This window comes from Cydia strobilella, chromosome 18, assembly GCF_947568885.1.
Source record: "Cydia strobilella chromosome 18, ilCydStro3.1, whole genome shotgun sequence".
In the NCBI taxonomy this organism is placed as follows: domain Eukaryota; kingdom Metazoa; phylum Arthropoda; class Insecta; order Lepidoptera; family Tortricidae; genus Cydia; species Cydia strobilella.
Window position 1 is genome coordinate 13,384,002 of NC_086058.1, and position 11,872 is coordinate 13,395,873.

At 40.5% G+C, this 11,872-nt stretch overlaps 1 protein-coding gene across 1 annotated transcript; it reads left to right on the forward strand.

Moving 5' to 3' along the window:
- Positions 1-1,939: 1,939 nt before the first annotated feature.
- LOC134749574 (cuticle protein 3-like) lies at positions 1,940-6,969 on the forward strand. The gene is made up of 4 exons (XM_063684571.1): positions 1,940-2,020; positions 3,341-3,545; positions 5,183-5,410; positions 6,839-6,969. The coding sequence occupies exons 1-4, from the start codon at positions 2,012-2,014 to the stop codon at positions 6,931-6,933; spliced, it is 537 nt and encodes a 178-aa protein (XP_063540641.1). The 5' UTR covers positions 1,940-2,011; the 3' UTR covers positions 6,934-6,969.
- Positions 6,970-11,872: the final 4,903 nt, after the last annotated feature.

Below are 11,872 nucleotides of genomic sequence, written 5' to 3' on the forward strand. Positions count from 1 at the left end.
AGGCCCATTAATTTTTCCAACCTGTATACAGAGGTATTTCAGTAACTACAAAACTAAGGTATCTGTTGAATGTTCGTTGATGTCTTTTGTGTGTCCACGGCAACACATGATTGATCTAATTAATTTATAATTCACTCAACCGTTGTAAAACGTACTCATTATAATTGAGTTGGAATCTCCATAGTGAAAAGTATGCGATTATAGTTTGGTCTACGAAGTCTTAATGCACACATTAAAGTGGACGTGCAGAAAACATAATTGCACCACTTTAAATTATCGTGTCCTACTATATATTTTTATCAAGTGTCATATAGTGAGAGTTTGTTTATACATAGATTAAATTTGTACAGTCACCTGCAATAATATGTTACTCTTCGAAGGCTGCATAAATATGTGACACGCTTTTATGACTCTACAAATAAGATGTTTTTCTGCCAGTCAGATATTTTTGCGGCTTTCGTTGTGTAACATATTATTGTAGATGACTGTACATCCGATGCCCCGATGCGGATTTTAGGAGCGCTTGGAACCGGTATACTCACTTTTCCAGCTCTATATTATTTATATTCATCAAAACAGTCACAAAAACCGGCCAAGTGCGAGTCGGACTCGCGCACGAAGGGTTCCGAACCATTATGCAAAAAACGGCAAAAAAATCACGTTTCTTGTATGAGAGACCCACTAAAATATTTATTTTATTCTGTTTTTAGTATTTGTTGTTATAGCGGCAACAGAAATACATCATCTGTGAAAATTTCAACTGTCTAGCTATCACGGTGTTCATGAGATACAGCCTGGTGACAGACAGACTGATAGACGGATAGCAGAGTCTCAGTAATAGGGTCCCGTTTTTACCCTTTGGGTACGGAACCCTAAAAACATTTAAATTAGGGGCATCACAAAAAGTAGGGATCCCTGTATTAGACATTTAAATCGAAGTCATTACCTTTTAATATTGCACGAGCAACTGTCAGTTATTATTAAATATTGGTGCATCATAAAAAGGTCAGCTGACAAATATGGTATTGTGTTTGGAGCGTAAGGAGCGGTCGATGTCAATGTCACGTGTCTAGCCGAAATAGAATTTTACGTTTGAACTGCCTACGTTCAAGTTATAGTTAAAGTTACAGGTGCATTAAATGTTGTGTAGCCTGGTGACGGGGTAACCTAGCTAGAGGTCTAGGGGCGAGTCGCGTAAGCTGAAGGTGCCGGTTCGAATCCGGCCTCAGCCACTGCAAACAAGCACACAGCCCGTTCGATGGTAAGCGGTTACCGTAGCCTATGGAGGCATGTGACGTCAGTAATAGTGATTTCGACAATTGTCGCACCTGTCACCGTGGTGAAATTGGGGCGATCTCAATATTTTTTTAAATGGCCCATTTCAGCATTTATTGAGTCTGAAAATGTACAAAGGTTAGTACTCAATACTTATGTATTTGAACATATGATAAGAGAAAAAACTGATAAATGGGCCAGGAAGATAACAGAAAGGCTGTGCAAGGAACCAGGGTGGCCAATGGAAACGCTGGAAAGATGACCTCAAAAAAGTGGCCGGCCCAGGATGGATTAGACTTGCAAGAGATAGGGAGAAATGGCAATCTTTAGAGGAGGCCTTTGTCGAAAGACAAGATGTTGTTACAAAACCCAATCGTCGGAAAAGTAACACCTAATATACAGACATAAAAAAATACTAACATTAAGTGAAAATTATTATGTATGTATATACAAATAAATTTTGGAAACTATAAGAGCTGGAATTCACCTATGTTTTCCTTTTTTGTGACGGACTGGTCCTGCATATTGATAGCCAGACCAGACATTCTATCACCACAAGAGAGATAAAAAGATAAGTAATAAAGATTTTCCCACAGCTCCCATGAAAAGTAAAAGCACGCCTAGGGATCTTCCGGCATCCTACGCCGACCTTAGCATTGCGCATCGCCGGTATACATATAAGCCGCGCCCGCCGAATCCGGCGCATACCCACACAGACACCCAACCCGATAACACCATGAAATCGGTAATCATATCTCTATCATCTTTAAGTTTAACAAACAACACTTTATTTTAAATTTATCTATTTTGTTCAACAACTATTTTACACAAAATAACAGTCTTAAGATAATTCAGATATTCAGAATTTTGTGATCTCATTTATAGTGGTTCGTGTTGATTGCAAATTTTAATTGCGATTGATCTAAGTACGACACAAAAAGTATGGATACTCACCTATTTTAAAACATTCAGTATTTAGTGATCTCATTTAAAGTGGTTCTTGTGTTTTTTAGCAAAAAATAAATTGTTATTGATCCATTAAGGATTTGAATGTTACGTCTTTTGTTGGTCTTAAATAAGACATTAAATCTATTTGCATTTGCGGGGTCTCTATTGTTTCTCATATCGTTTTAAGTCATAATGTATTGTTTGTACACATTTTCGTTAGTCATAATTTGGTTTTTCTCAGAAACGCGCGACTTTTCAGGATTGCCATAAAACAGACCTAACCTAACCTATCTATAGGATAACCTGAGGAAACTCCTGAAAAGTTAACGGTTTCAGAATTATGACTAATGATAGTAATGATAATATGACAATTATTACATTATGACTTTCAATAATTATGTCAAACAAAGGGACCCCGCATTTGCGATATAAAATTATTTAGGCTTACTACCTACTCACACATTTTTTTTAATAGCCTGTTATAATGCCCACTGCTGGGCAAAGGCCCTTGATTTCCACGACTCCCGTTGTTGAGCTTTTCCTGGCCAGTTATTAATTAAGTTAAGGTGTCTCCTATCTCCTGTCTCGGTTGCAGACTTCGCTAAATTTTATTGTATGGCAAGTTTCATAGTAAAACCGCGACGCGCCGGGTGACGTTGATCAGTCTGTCAAGTGCCGATGGTGCAACTGGCACTAAGTCCCCCCCCATCTTGGTGGCGATGGCGGGACACACATTTAATGAAGAAAAATCCTTTAGATATCGTCAAAAAAGAAATTGATCAATACTTAAAAACCATGCCCATTTTAATTACCGTAATTTTGCTGCTTTCGTTAACAAATACTAAAAAACAAAAAAAAAGAACTAACTACAGTTAGTCGAGAACTAAAAGTGCATTTAAACATCATTCAAAAGTGTATTTTAATTATTTTTTCTTTAATAACCTAAACTTTTGGAAGTAGTTATAAATTTTTTTCTTAATCAGTTCCACAGCTCTGTTATTTTATTAACGCATTTATAAAGGGCTTCCAAAGTAATTTTTTCAAAGCTTCCCAGGAACTGTCAAACACCTTAACCCTAATAACCGTGTGACCGTTTTCACATCACCCTCTTTTTCAGATCATCCTAGCAGCGGTCCTCACGGTAGCCATGGCTCAAGGCCCCTACCGCTTCCAGCCCAGCTACCAAGCCCACCAGCAGCAGGCCTACCAGCAGCAGGCCTACCAGCATAGACCAAGGTCGTATGAGGGCAACGCACAAATCCTGAGGTCTGATGCTGAGGTCAACGATAGAGGATTCCATTACGCATTTGAGACAGACAATGGTGAGTTTGAAGTGCAAGTTAACACGTTTCATTTCAAAGTTAGTAAATAAAGAAAAAGTTACTTAGTTAGTGAAGATAGTGTCAATGAGTTTAAGAATAAATTAGATAAGCACCAAGCAAATTCTACTCCACACTGAGAACTCGGTTTATGACTCTGGATACAGGCATTGTCAGTTGTTTAAACTGCCTGCCTGCATTACAAATAAAATAAAATAAATAAATATACGAATAAGGGTGTGGCCATTTTTGTTAGTTTCGAATTAGATTAAAGATGTGCACGCTGCACAGTACGCGGGTCTAAATTTGCTTTGGTTTTTTTGTACCTTAATTTCGTTGTGCCTATTTACCAAAATTCCTAAATGTCAAAACGAAATTATGTCAAAATGCCTGAATTCCAGAATGCCTAAATTTTTTGCCACGTTTTGTGTACGTGATGTCATAACACACTACTTAAAACTCAAATTATTATCTGCATTAACGACTGGTGTGTTAATCCTATATTAACGTATTTAATTCCACTAGACCATTAAACATTAATTACGTACGTAATAATGTACTGATGTACATACATAATTACCTATTTACCTTAAAACCACCCAACTATAGTCTAAACGATGGTCTAAAATTAATTAAAATATGACTGTTGCTTAAAAATTGTAGTTCTATCGTAACAAGTTTTTTTTAGTGGAAGAATGAATAAACTTTGACAAAATCAAAACGAACATTTGCATTATGTTTGTGGACCGTACTTATAGTATTGGACTACAGTACTCTTACCACCACAACTGCCTTAGTAGTGTCAAACTGACATATATATTCGCTAACGTCTGCGTAACTTACTGTCTATACATTTCGCTCGCACTAATATGCGGTTACGAGCGAGATGCAAGAAAGAAAGTTACGCACACGCTAGAGAATATGTCAGTGTTAAACTGGTGGTAGCCATACAGTTGTATGGTTTTATAGAATGTTATTGTAGCCTGATAGCGTCAATGTTTTTGAGTTCTTCTAGTCTCACAAATTTATGACAGAAAGGATACAAAAGTAAGCGACTCTTTAATCACATAACACAACTAAACGATTAATCGGTAGCACCAATCAAAACTCAGTCACGATAATCGATTTTATCTGGGTCCGAAACTGTCAATCGTGATTCTAACGAGAAGAAACAAAAAATTCCAAAGAGCAAACCTCTTCCGGTTATCATTAGTATTTTTGAATGCTACTAATGCAACTTTAGTCATCTCTTAGCGTGCGATAAAAATCAAAATGTCAAGATATAAATAAAAACCTCATTGCAATCGATTCTGATAAAGTTAATTACAATAATTGCTTAACAAGCTATCCATTATTTTAATAGCTCGTCTATTGGCCAAGGCAGAACTAGATTTATATGCGGCGATGTCATACAAATCATCCTCGTGAACATATGTGTAGTATTTGGTCTCATTCTTTTGACAGCTGTCATATGTTTCACACAGTTATTTAATAAATGTACTTAAGGGCAATGAAGATATAAGTGCAGGGTGTTTTTCACCGACATAGAGGGCATATAAGTTAAGAGATTGTTTTTGCGTAACTTATGTAACTATCCTTAAATCTGGTGTGACAGTAATTGATAATGACTTTCTTTTTAGGTATCCAAGCTGAAGAGTCAGGCCAAGAAGCGAACGGCATCCAAGCACAAGGCAGCTACTCATACACCGGCGACGACGGTCAGCTGTACCAAGTCCGGTACACCGCTGACGCCAACGGTTTCCAGGCCCAGGGGGCTCATCTGCCCACCCCACCGCCTGTTCCTGAAGCTATCGCCAGGGCGCTAGCTGAGAATGCCAGGGATGAAGCTAACGGGATCTTTGATGATGGTACGTGTTCTTCTAGGATATGTCACGTTCTGTAACTGGCTCGGGGTGCTCATCTGCCCACCCCACCGCCTGTTCCTGAATATATCGCCAGGGCGCTAGCGGACAACCCCAGGAATGAAGCTAATTGGATCTTTGATGATGGTACGTGTTCCTCTTGGATCTGGCAGGTTCTGTAACTGCCGACCCCGCCGCCTGTTCCTGAGGCCATCGCCAGGGCGCTAGCTGGGGTGAAGCTAATGGGATCTTTGATGATGGTACGTGCTTCACTAGGATCTAGGAGTTGATGCCATCCTTTCCAAACTCAGGGGGCTCATCTGAAGATTCCATCAATAGAACGACAGGGATGACGCTAATAGGATTTCTCATGATAGTGATGATAGTATTGGTGGGCGTTTTCTAAAATAAATATTGAAATCCATGTAAGTCTACTTAATGTTATGTACTTATGTTATGTTCTTATGTCGTCATATTGTATCTCTTTTTGTATTAGTTTGTGTAAACGATGTGTAATTTTATTTTTCGTCATATTTTATGTCTCTTTCTTTTATGTTGCTTTCTTTTTGTCTGTTACCTTCCGCGATTCTCACCTGATGGTCTCATCGGAAGATCAGCGCTGGAAGTCGCCAGCAGCATGCTGAGATGGGTCCATTTCGTGACACTTTATTTTCATGTTCTTTTAATGTATGTCTATTGTCTGTGTGTGTTTACGAATAAAGTATTCTATTCTATTCTATTCTAAAACCTGATTCTTTCAAATCTGGACATTCTTAGGCTCATTCTACTCAGAATCGACAGTATTCTCCATCCTGCCATTAAAAAAATATGTCCCAAACTGTCCATTCCATTACGTCACGTTTTATTGTGAACTTTTTTTCACTTGCATGTGCGTGACGTAGTGGAATGTACAATTTTCATACAAATTTTTGGGATCTTTTTAAACATCTGGATTGAATATGCTAGTGATTCTGACTTAAAAGAATCCAAAAACACCAGGATCTATGAGAATCAGATTTTCAATATTTACCTATTTTAGAAAACGACCTGGTACGTGTTGAACTTCACGGGTTAAACATTGTGTAATGTAGTGTAGGCCATAATAAAGTTGTATCCTACGCGAATCCGTAGCGAAGATACTTCAGCGGCGTTGATCAGGTGTACCAATTCCGGCACACAGTTGACGCCATCGGTTTTCAGGCTGCGTCATTCTCTGTCACTGTCTGACAAAAAGGCACACAATTAATTTACAAAATTAAGCATTTTGTTTTATGAATGGGTATAGATATGCTAATGATGATGCTTAATTACGAGTACATATCCCATAGGAGCGCCATACTAGATGTAGCATTTGGAAAGAAAACTTCGCATAGTAGCACTCTAAAACAATACGTAGCTTATCTACAGATTCTAATCTGAATTATTCTATTACAGGCAGCTACCACGAGAGCAACTCCGGAGTCGCCGCGGCTCGCACCTTCCCCTCCCTCCCTCGGTACACCCCCCCTCAGACCCGCCGCTACTTCTGAACACCAGAACTCTTCTGAGTGCCATATCGATTAGTCTTAGTTGTAGTTTTGTACTCAGTGATGCAATAAATAGGATAATGGTGATGCAATAAAGTTATCTAATGTTTTTTTTTGTGTTTTTTTTTTCTTAATATTAGTTATAGGTCAGGCAAGGAATGTTTAATAAAAAAATTGTAGAGGGAAATGCTTGGAACACAATTTTTGACTTCGTAACTGTATGGACTAGTTAGGGGGTGAACATATCAAGTCTATATCTCGGAAACTATGCGTCTTCGAGACACGGCTACTTATGAAATGAAAGTTGATTAAATTTGTTACAAGTTTTATTTAGTCAAGTTTTTCGATATATTGTATAGTTTTTAAGATATCCGCTCTTGAAAGTTATACGTGCCAAGTGGCACAACTGAAATAATAAGATAAGCGTTTTGCAACTGACTATATATGTAGTTTACTTATAAGAACCCACTGTACACGATAAAGGGATAATTGCCATAAGAACAACAACAAATGGAATAAAATAAATTAAAAAAAACCCGGCTGCGATTAGGCTTCAATACCTACAGCATATTACACTCCCACAAATAAGACGAAACTAAGCCTACACGGCTTAATGTACTTATATACCGTCGTGTATCGACCGTGCCAAAGAATAAAGCGCTTTACCTATTACATCGACACGGTCATCTGGCACTTTTTGTAGAAAACCCTACGAAAGTGTCCAGAGAAGTAATAAGTTCCAAATGGCACTGCAATCGTTAAAAGAAACATGTCATTAGATAGGTATGCCAATTCCAAAGAAACCAAGCACAGACTACAAACTTTTTTTGGGTTTCTGACAGTGGAAGCACTTATAGTCTGACAAAAAATTGTAGAAACTCTACTTCCTACGTAACTGTCACATTTTTGACGTAAAATGTACATGGCAATATGGTTTTTTTTTAGTTCCGTTTTATTTAATTTATACTATTTTATATCGCACTATATAATCTGTGGGTTTTTTTTAACCCTATTTAATAATATAAAGACGGTCAAGCAAATCTTGTCAGTAGAAAAAGGCGCGAAATTCAAATTTTCTATGGGACGATATCCCTTCGCGACTATACGTTTTTTAAAATTTGCCGCATTTTTCTACTGACAAGATTTGCTTGACCAGCTATACATACAATAGATGCAAATGAAAAATGTACGTGCGTTTTCTAAAATAAATATTGAAAACCACTCCATTCACAGATCCTGGTGTTTTTGGGTTCATTCAACTGATTCAACTCAAAATCACTATTCATATTCAATCCTGATGATAAAAAAATGTCCCAAAAATGTGTATGAAAATTGTACATTCCACTACGTCACGCACATAGGTACAAGTGAAAAACCTTTACACTAAAACGTGACGTAATGGAATGTACATTTTGGGACATATTTTTTTAATGGCGGAATGGAGAATGCTGTCGATTCTGAGTAGAATGAGCCCAATAATGTCCAGATTTGAAAGAATCGGGTTTTCAATATTGATTTTAGAAAACGCCCAAATATAACCCTACCTCGGCAAATATTAGTTAAAACAGATTAGTCTAAGGGTTAAAAATATCAAATGTCAAAAAAAAATTTTAACAATCGCGATTGTTATGAAAACAGTGTACAAATATTTGCAGAAGCCTCTTTCCTAATTTAAGAGGCTATTGTGAAGTTAGTCTCATTTCATATCATTTTTAGAGTTCCGTTCGTAGTAATAACATTTGTGGGAGTGCTGTGAGTTGATGGCAGGAACATTAAAAGCGCGAGTTGTGTTAAATACAAAGTTTAATAGTTACATATACAATCATTATTAGTTCTAACCATCTATCATGCACGTGTCGTAAAATCACCTTTTTTTCTATATATCTACCTGACACTTGACAGCTTAATGTTGCCGTGGTTATTATTGTAAAGGTGGCTTCACACATGTATGTGGTCGCCACACCACCCCCCCACGGAGAGAAATAACCCACTAGGCGATTAGAAATAACAAAAATCATCACGTTTGCTAAATGTCACCTTTCGCCCAGATCGCGTGATAGGTGGCATTTGGGTAGTGGCATCCGCGGGAGCTTTGACGGGTTCATCAGCATAAGAAGGTTCAGACCACGTAGATTTCGTCAGCTGGTTGTTGGGCGATTGGTCCCCGGCTGGCCTGACAATAGGCTTAGGAGCGGGTATTTTTTTCTGACCATCTGCCCTGGCTTCCGGTTCAGCCGCACTTGCCTCAATGAAGGCTGGCTTTACTCGGTCGACGCTTACCGCGACCTCCCTACTCTTGATACGGAGTGTCAAAGTTTTTCCGTCGGATGAACGAGATACAATTTCGTATGGGCCTGTGTAAGGAGGCTGTAATGGGCGGCGAACAGTGTCGTCGCGCAGAAAAACGTGAGTTGCTGATGACAAGGCTTTGGAAATGAAGATAGCTGGTTTCGAATGACGGGAGGCTGGAGTAGGTTGTAAAGTTGCCATTTTACGTCGAAGTTGGGTGACATAGTCGGCTGGGTCTTCCATTTTCGCTGGGGCGGGATTCAACATTTCTCCTGGTAAACGCAAGCTTTCGCCGTAGACCATTTCCGCGGCAGTAGCATTAAGGTCTTCTTTAAATGCTGTCCGCATACCTAATAGAACGAGAGGTAGAGCTTTTACCCAAGAATCGGCGTGGCACATGAGAGCGGCCTTCAGCTGCCGATGGACTCGCTCGATCATACCATTGGCGCAAGGATGGTATGCGGTTGTCCTGATGCGTTTCGAGGAAAAGGTCTGTGTGAGGCGGCGGAACAGGTCTGACTCAAATTGGGTTCCTTGGTCTGTTGTGATTATTGACGGCACGCCGAAACGAGACACCCACCCTCGAATGAAAGTATCAGCTACTTCCTCTGCCGTGATAGTACGCATGGGCCACACTTCCGGCCATCTTGATACTCTGTCTATGGCTGTCAAACAGTAACGAAATTCGTTACACACTGGCATTGGCCCAATAATGTCTATGTGAATGTGCTGAAAACGTCCAGATGGCTGGGGAATGTGGCCGATGGGTGCTGATATGTGACGTGTCACTTTAGCTCGTTGGCACTCGAGGCATGACTGGGCCCATCTTCGTACATCGTTTTTAATTGCTGGCCAAACGTATCGGCTCGTCAGCAATTTAATGGTGGCTCGGACTCCCGGGTGACTGAGGTTATGCAACTGTTCGAATGCTGCTCGGCGAAACGAAGGGGTTAAGTAGGGACGAGGCTTCCCAGTCGATACATCACAATGAATGGAAGTCTCCGTGCCAGGAAGTGTAATCCTAGTTAGGTTAAGGCCGGAATTTCCTTGGCACAAAATCGCGAGATCTTGGTCGGACTCTTGTGATTTAGCGAGTGCCTCGTAATCAACGTCTATTGAAATAGCTTCGATGCGCGACATTGTGTCCGCGACCACGTTGTCTTCTCCTTTGATGTAACGAATGTCCGTAGTAAATTGTCCTATAAAAGACAGTTGGTTCAGCTGTGATGGTGGAAGCTTCTCTCGACGCTGTACGAAAGCGTACAGCAGCGGCTTGTGGTCCGTGTAGATAGTTACGTGCTGAACCTCGAGTATGTAGCGGAAATGCTGTACGCTTTCGTACACCGCTAGCAACTCTCTATAATATGCCGGCCACTGTGTCTGCTGGGAAGTCAGTTTCCTGCTAAAGAAAGCGAGAGGGCACCATTGACCGTTTACGAGCTGCTGAAGACAGGATCCAATGTGGATGCTAGATGCGTCTGTGAAAAGCCCGAGTGAAGCGCCGTCAGAGGGGTGTTGCAATAGGGTAGCCTTAGACAGGCTCGCCTTGCATTCCTCGAATCGCAGCAAAAGTTCGGGTGTCCATAAGAATGGTTTTGCACCTTTACCATTTATGGCAGCTACGGCATCAATGAGAGGAGCCTGTGATCGGGCAGCATGGGGTATGAATCGCCGATAATAATTAATCATGCCAAGAAATCGGCGCACACCCTGGACGGTCTTCGGAGGGGGAAAATCAAGTAGGGCTTGGATTCGTTCTTGCGGAGGCTTAGTACCTTCTGAGCTGATTTGAAAACCTAAAAACTTGACTTCCCTAGCACCAAACACGCATTTTGACGGATTAACTACTACGCCATAATCTTGTAGCCGTTTGAGCAAAATCTTTAGATGTTCTTTGTGAAGAGTCTCGTTTGCTGAAAATACCAAGATGTCGTCAACATAGGGGAATACGAAATCAAGACCCCGCGTGACCTCGTCGATAAATCTTTGGAAAGTTTGACCGGCGTTCCTTAACCCGAAGGTCATAAAAGGGAATTCGAAGAGGCCAAACGGGGTAACGATAGCTGTTTTTGGGATATCTTCTTTGGCTACGGGTATCTGATGGTATGCTTTCACCAAGTCTAAGGTTGAAAAGATCTTGGCTCCGGCGAGATTATGGGTGAAATCGTTAATATGCCGGACAGGATACCGATCTGGAATGGTCCTCGCGTTTAAAGCCCGATAATCGCCGCAAGGGCGCCATGACTCGTCCTTCTTTAAAGCCATATGTAGCGGTGAGGACCAAGCGCTTTCGGAAGGTCGAGCAATCCCGCTGCGCACCAAATCCTCAAATTCTTTCTTGGCGGCTGTTAGTTTTTGGGGCGCTAAACGACGCGGACGGCAAGAAAGGGGCGGTCCGTCTGTTGTCCGGATGTGGTGCACTGTATTGTGTTTTATCACACGTGGGAGACCAGGCGGTTTAACGACATCTGGGAACTCAGTGAGCACTTGTGCAAATACCGAGTTTTGAAAATTTATGGCTTTAACACTCGAGTGATCTGTAATAGCAACTGAGGCTGCAGCATTTAAACCTGTAGTACCATCGACTAATTTCTTTTTGTGACAGTCTGGTAAAAGGTGATAGTGCGCCAGAAAATCAGATCCTATGATTGCG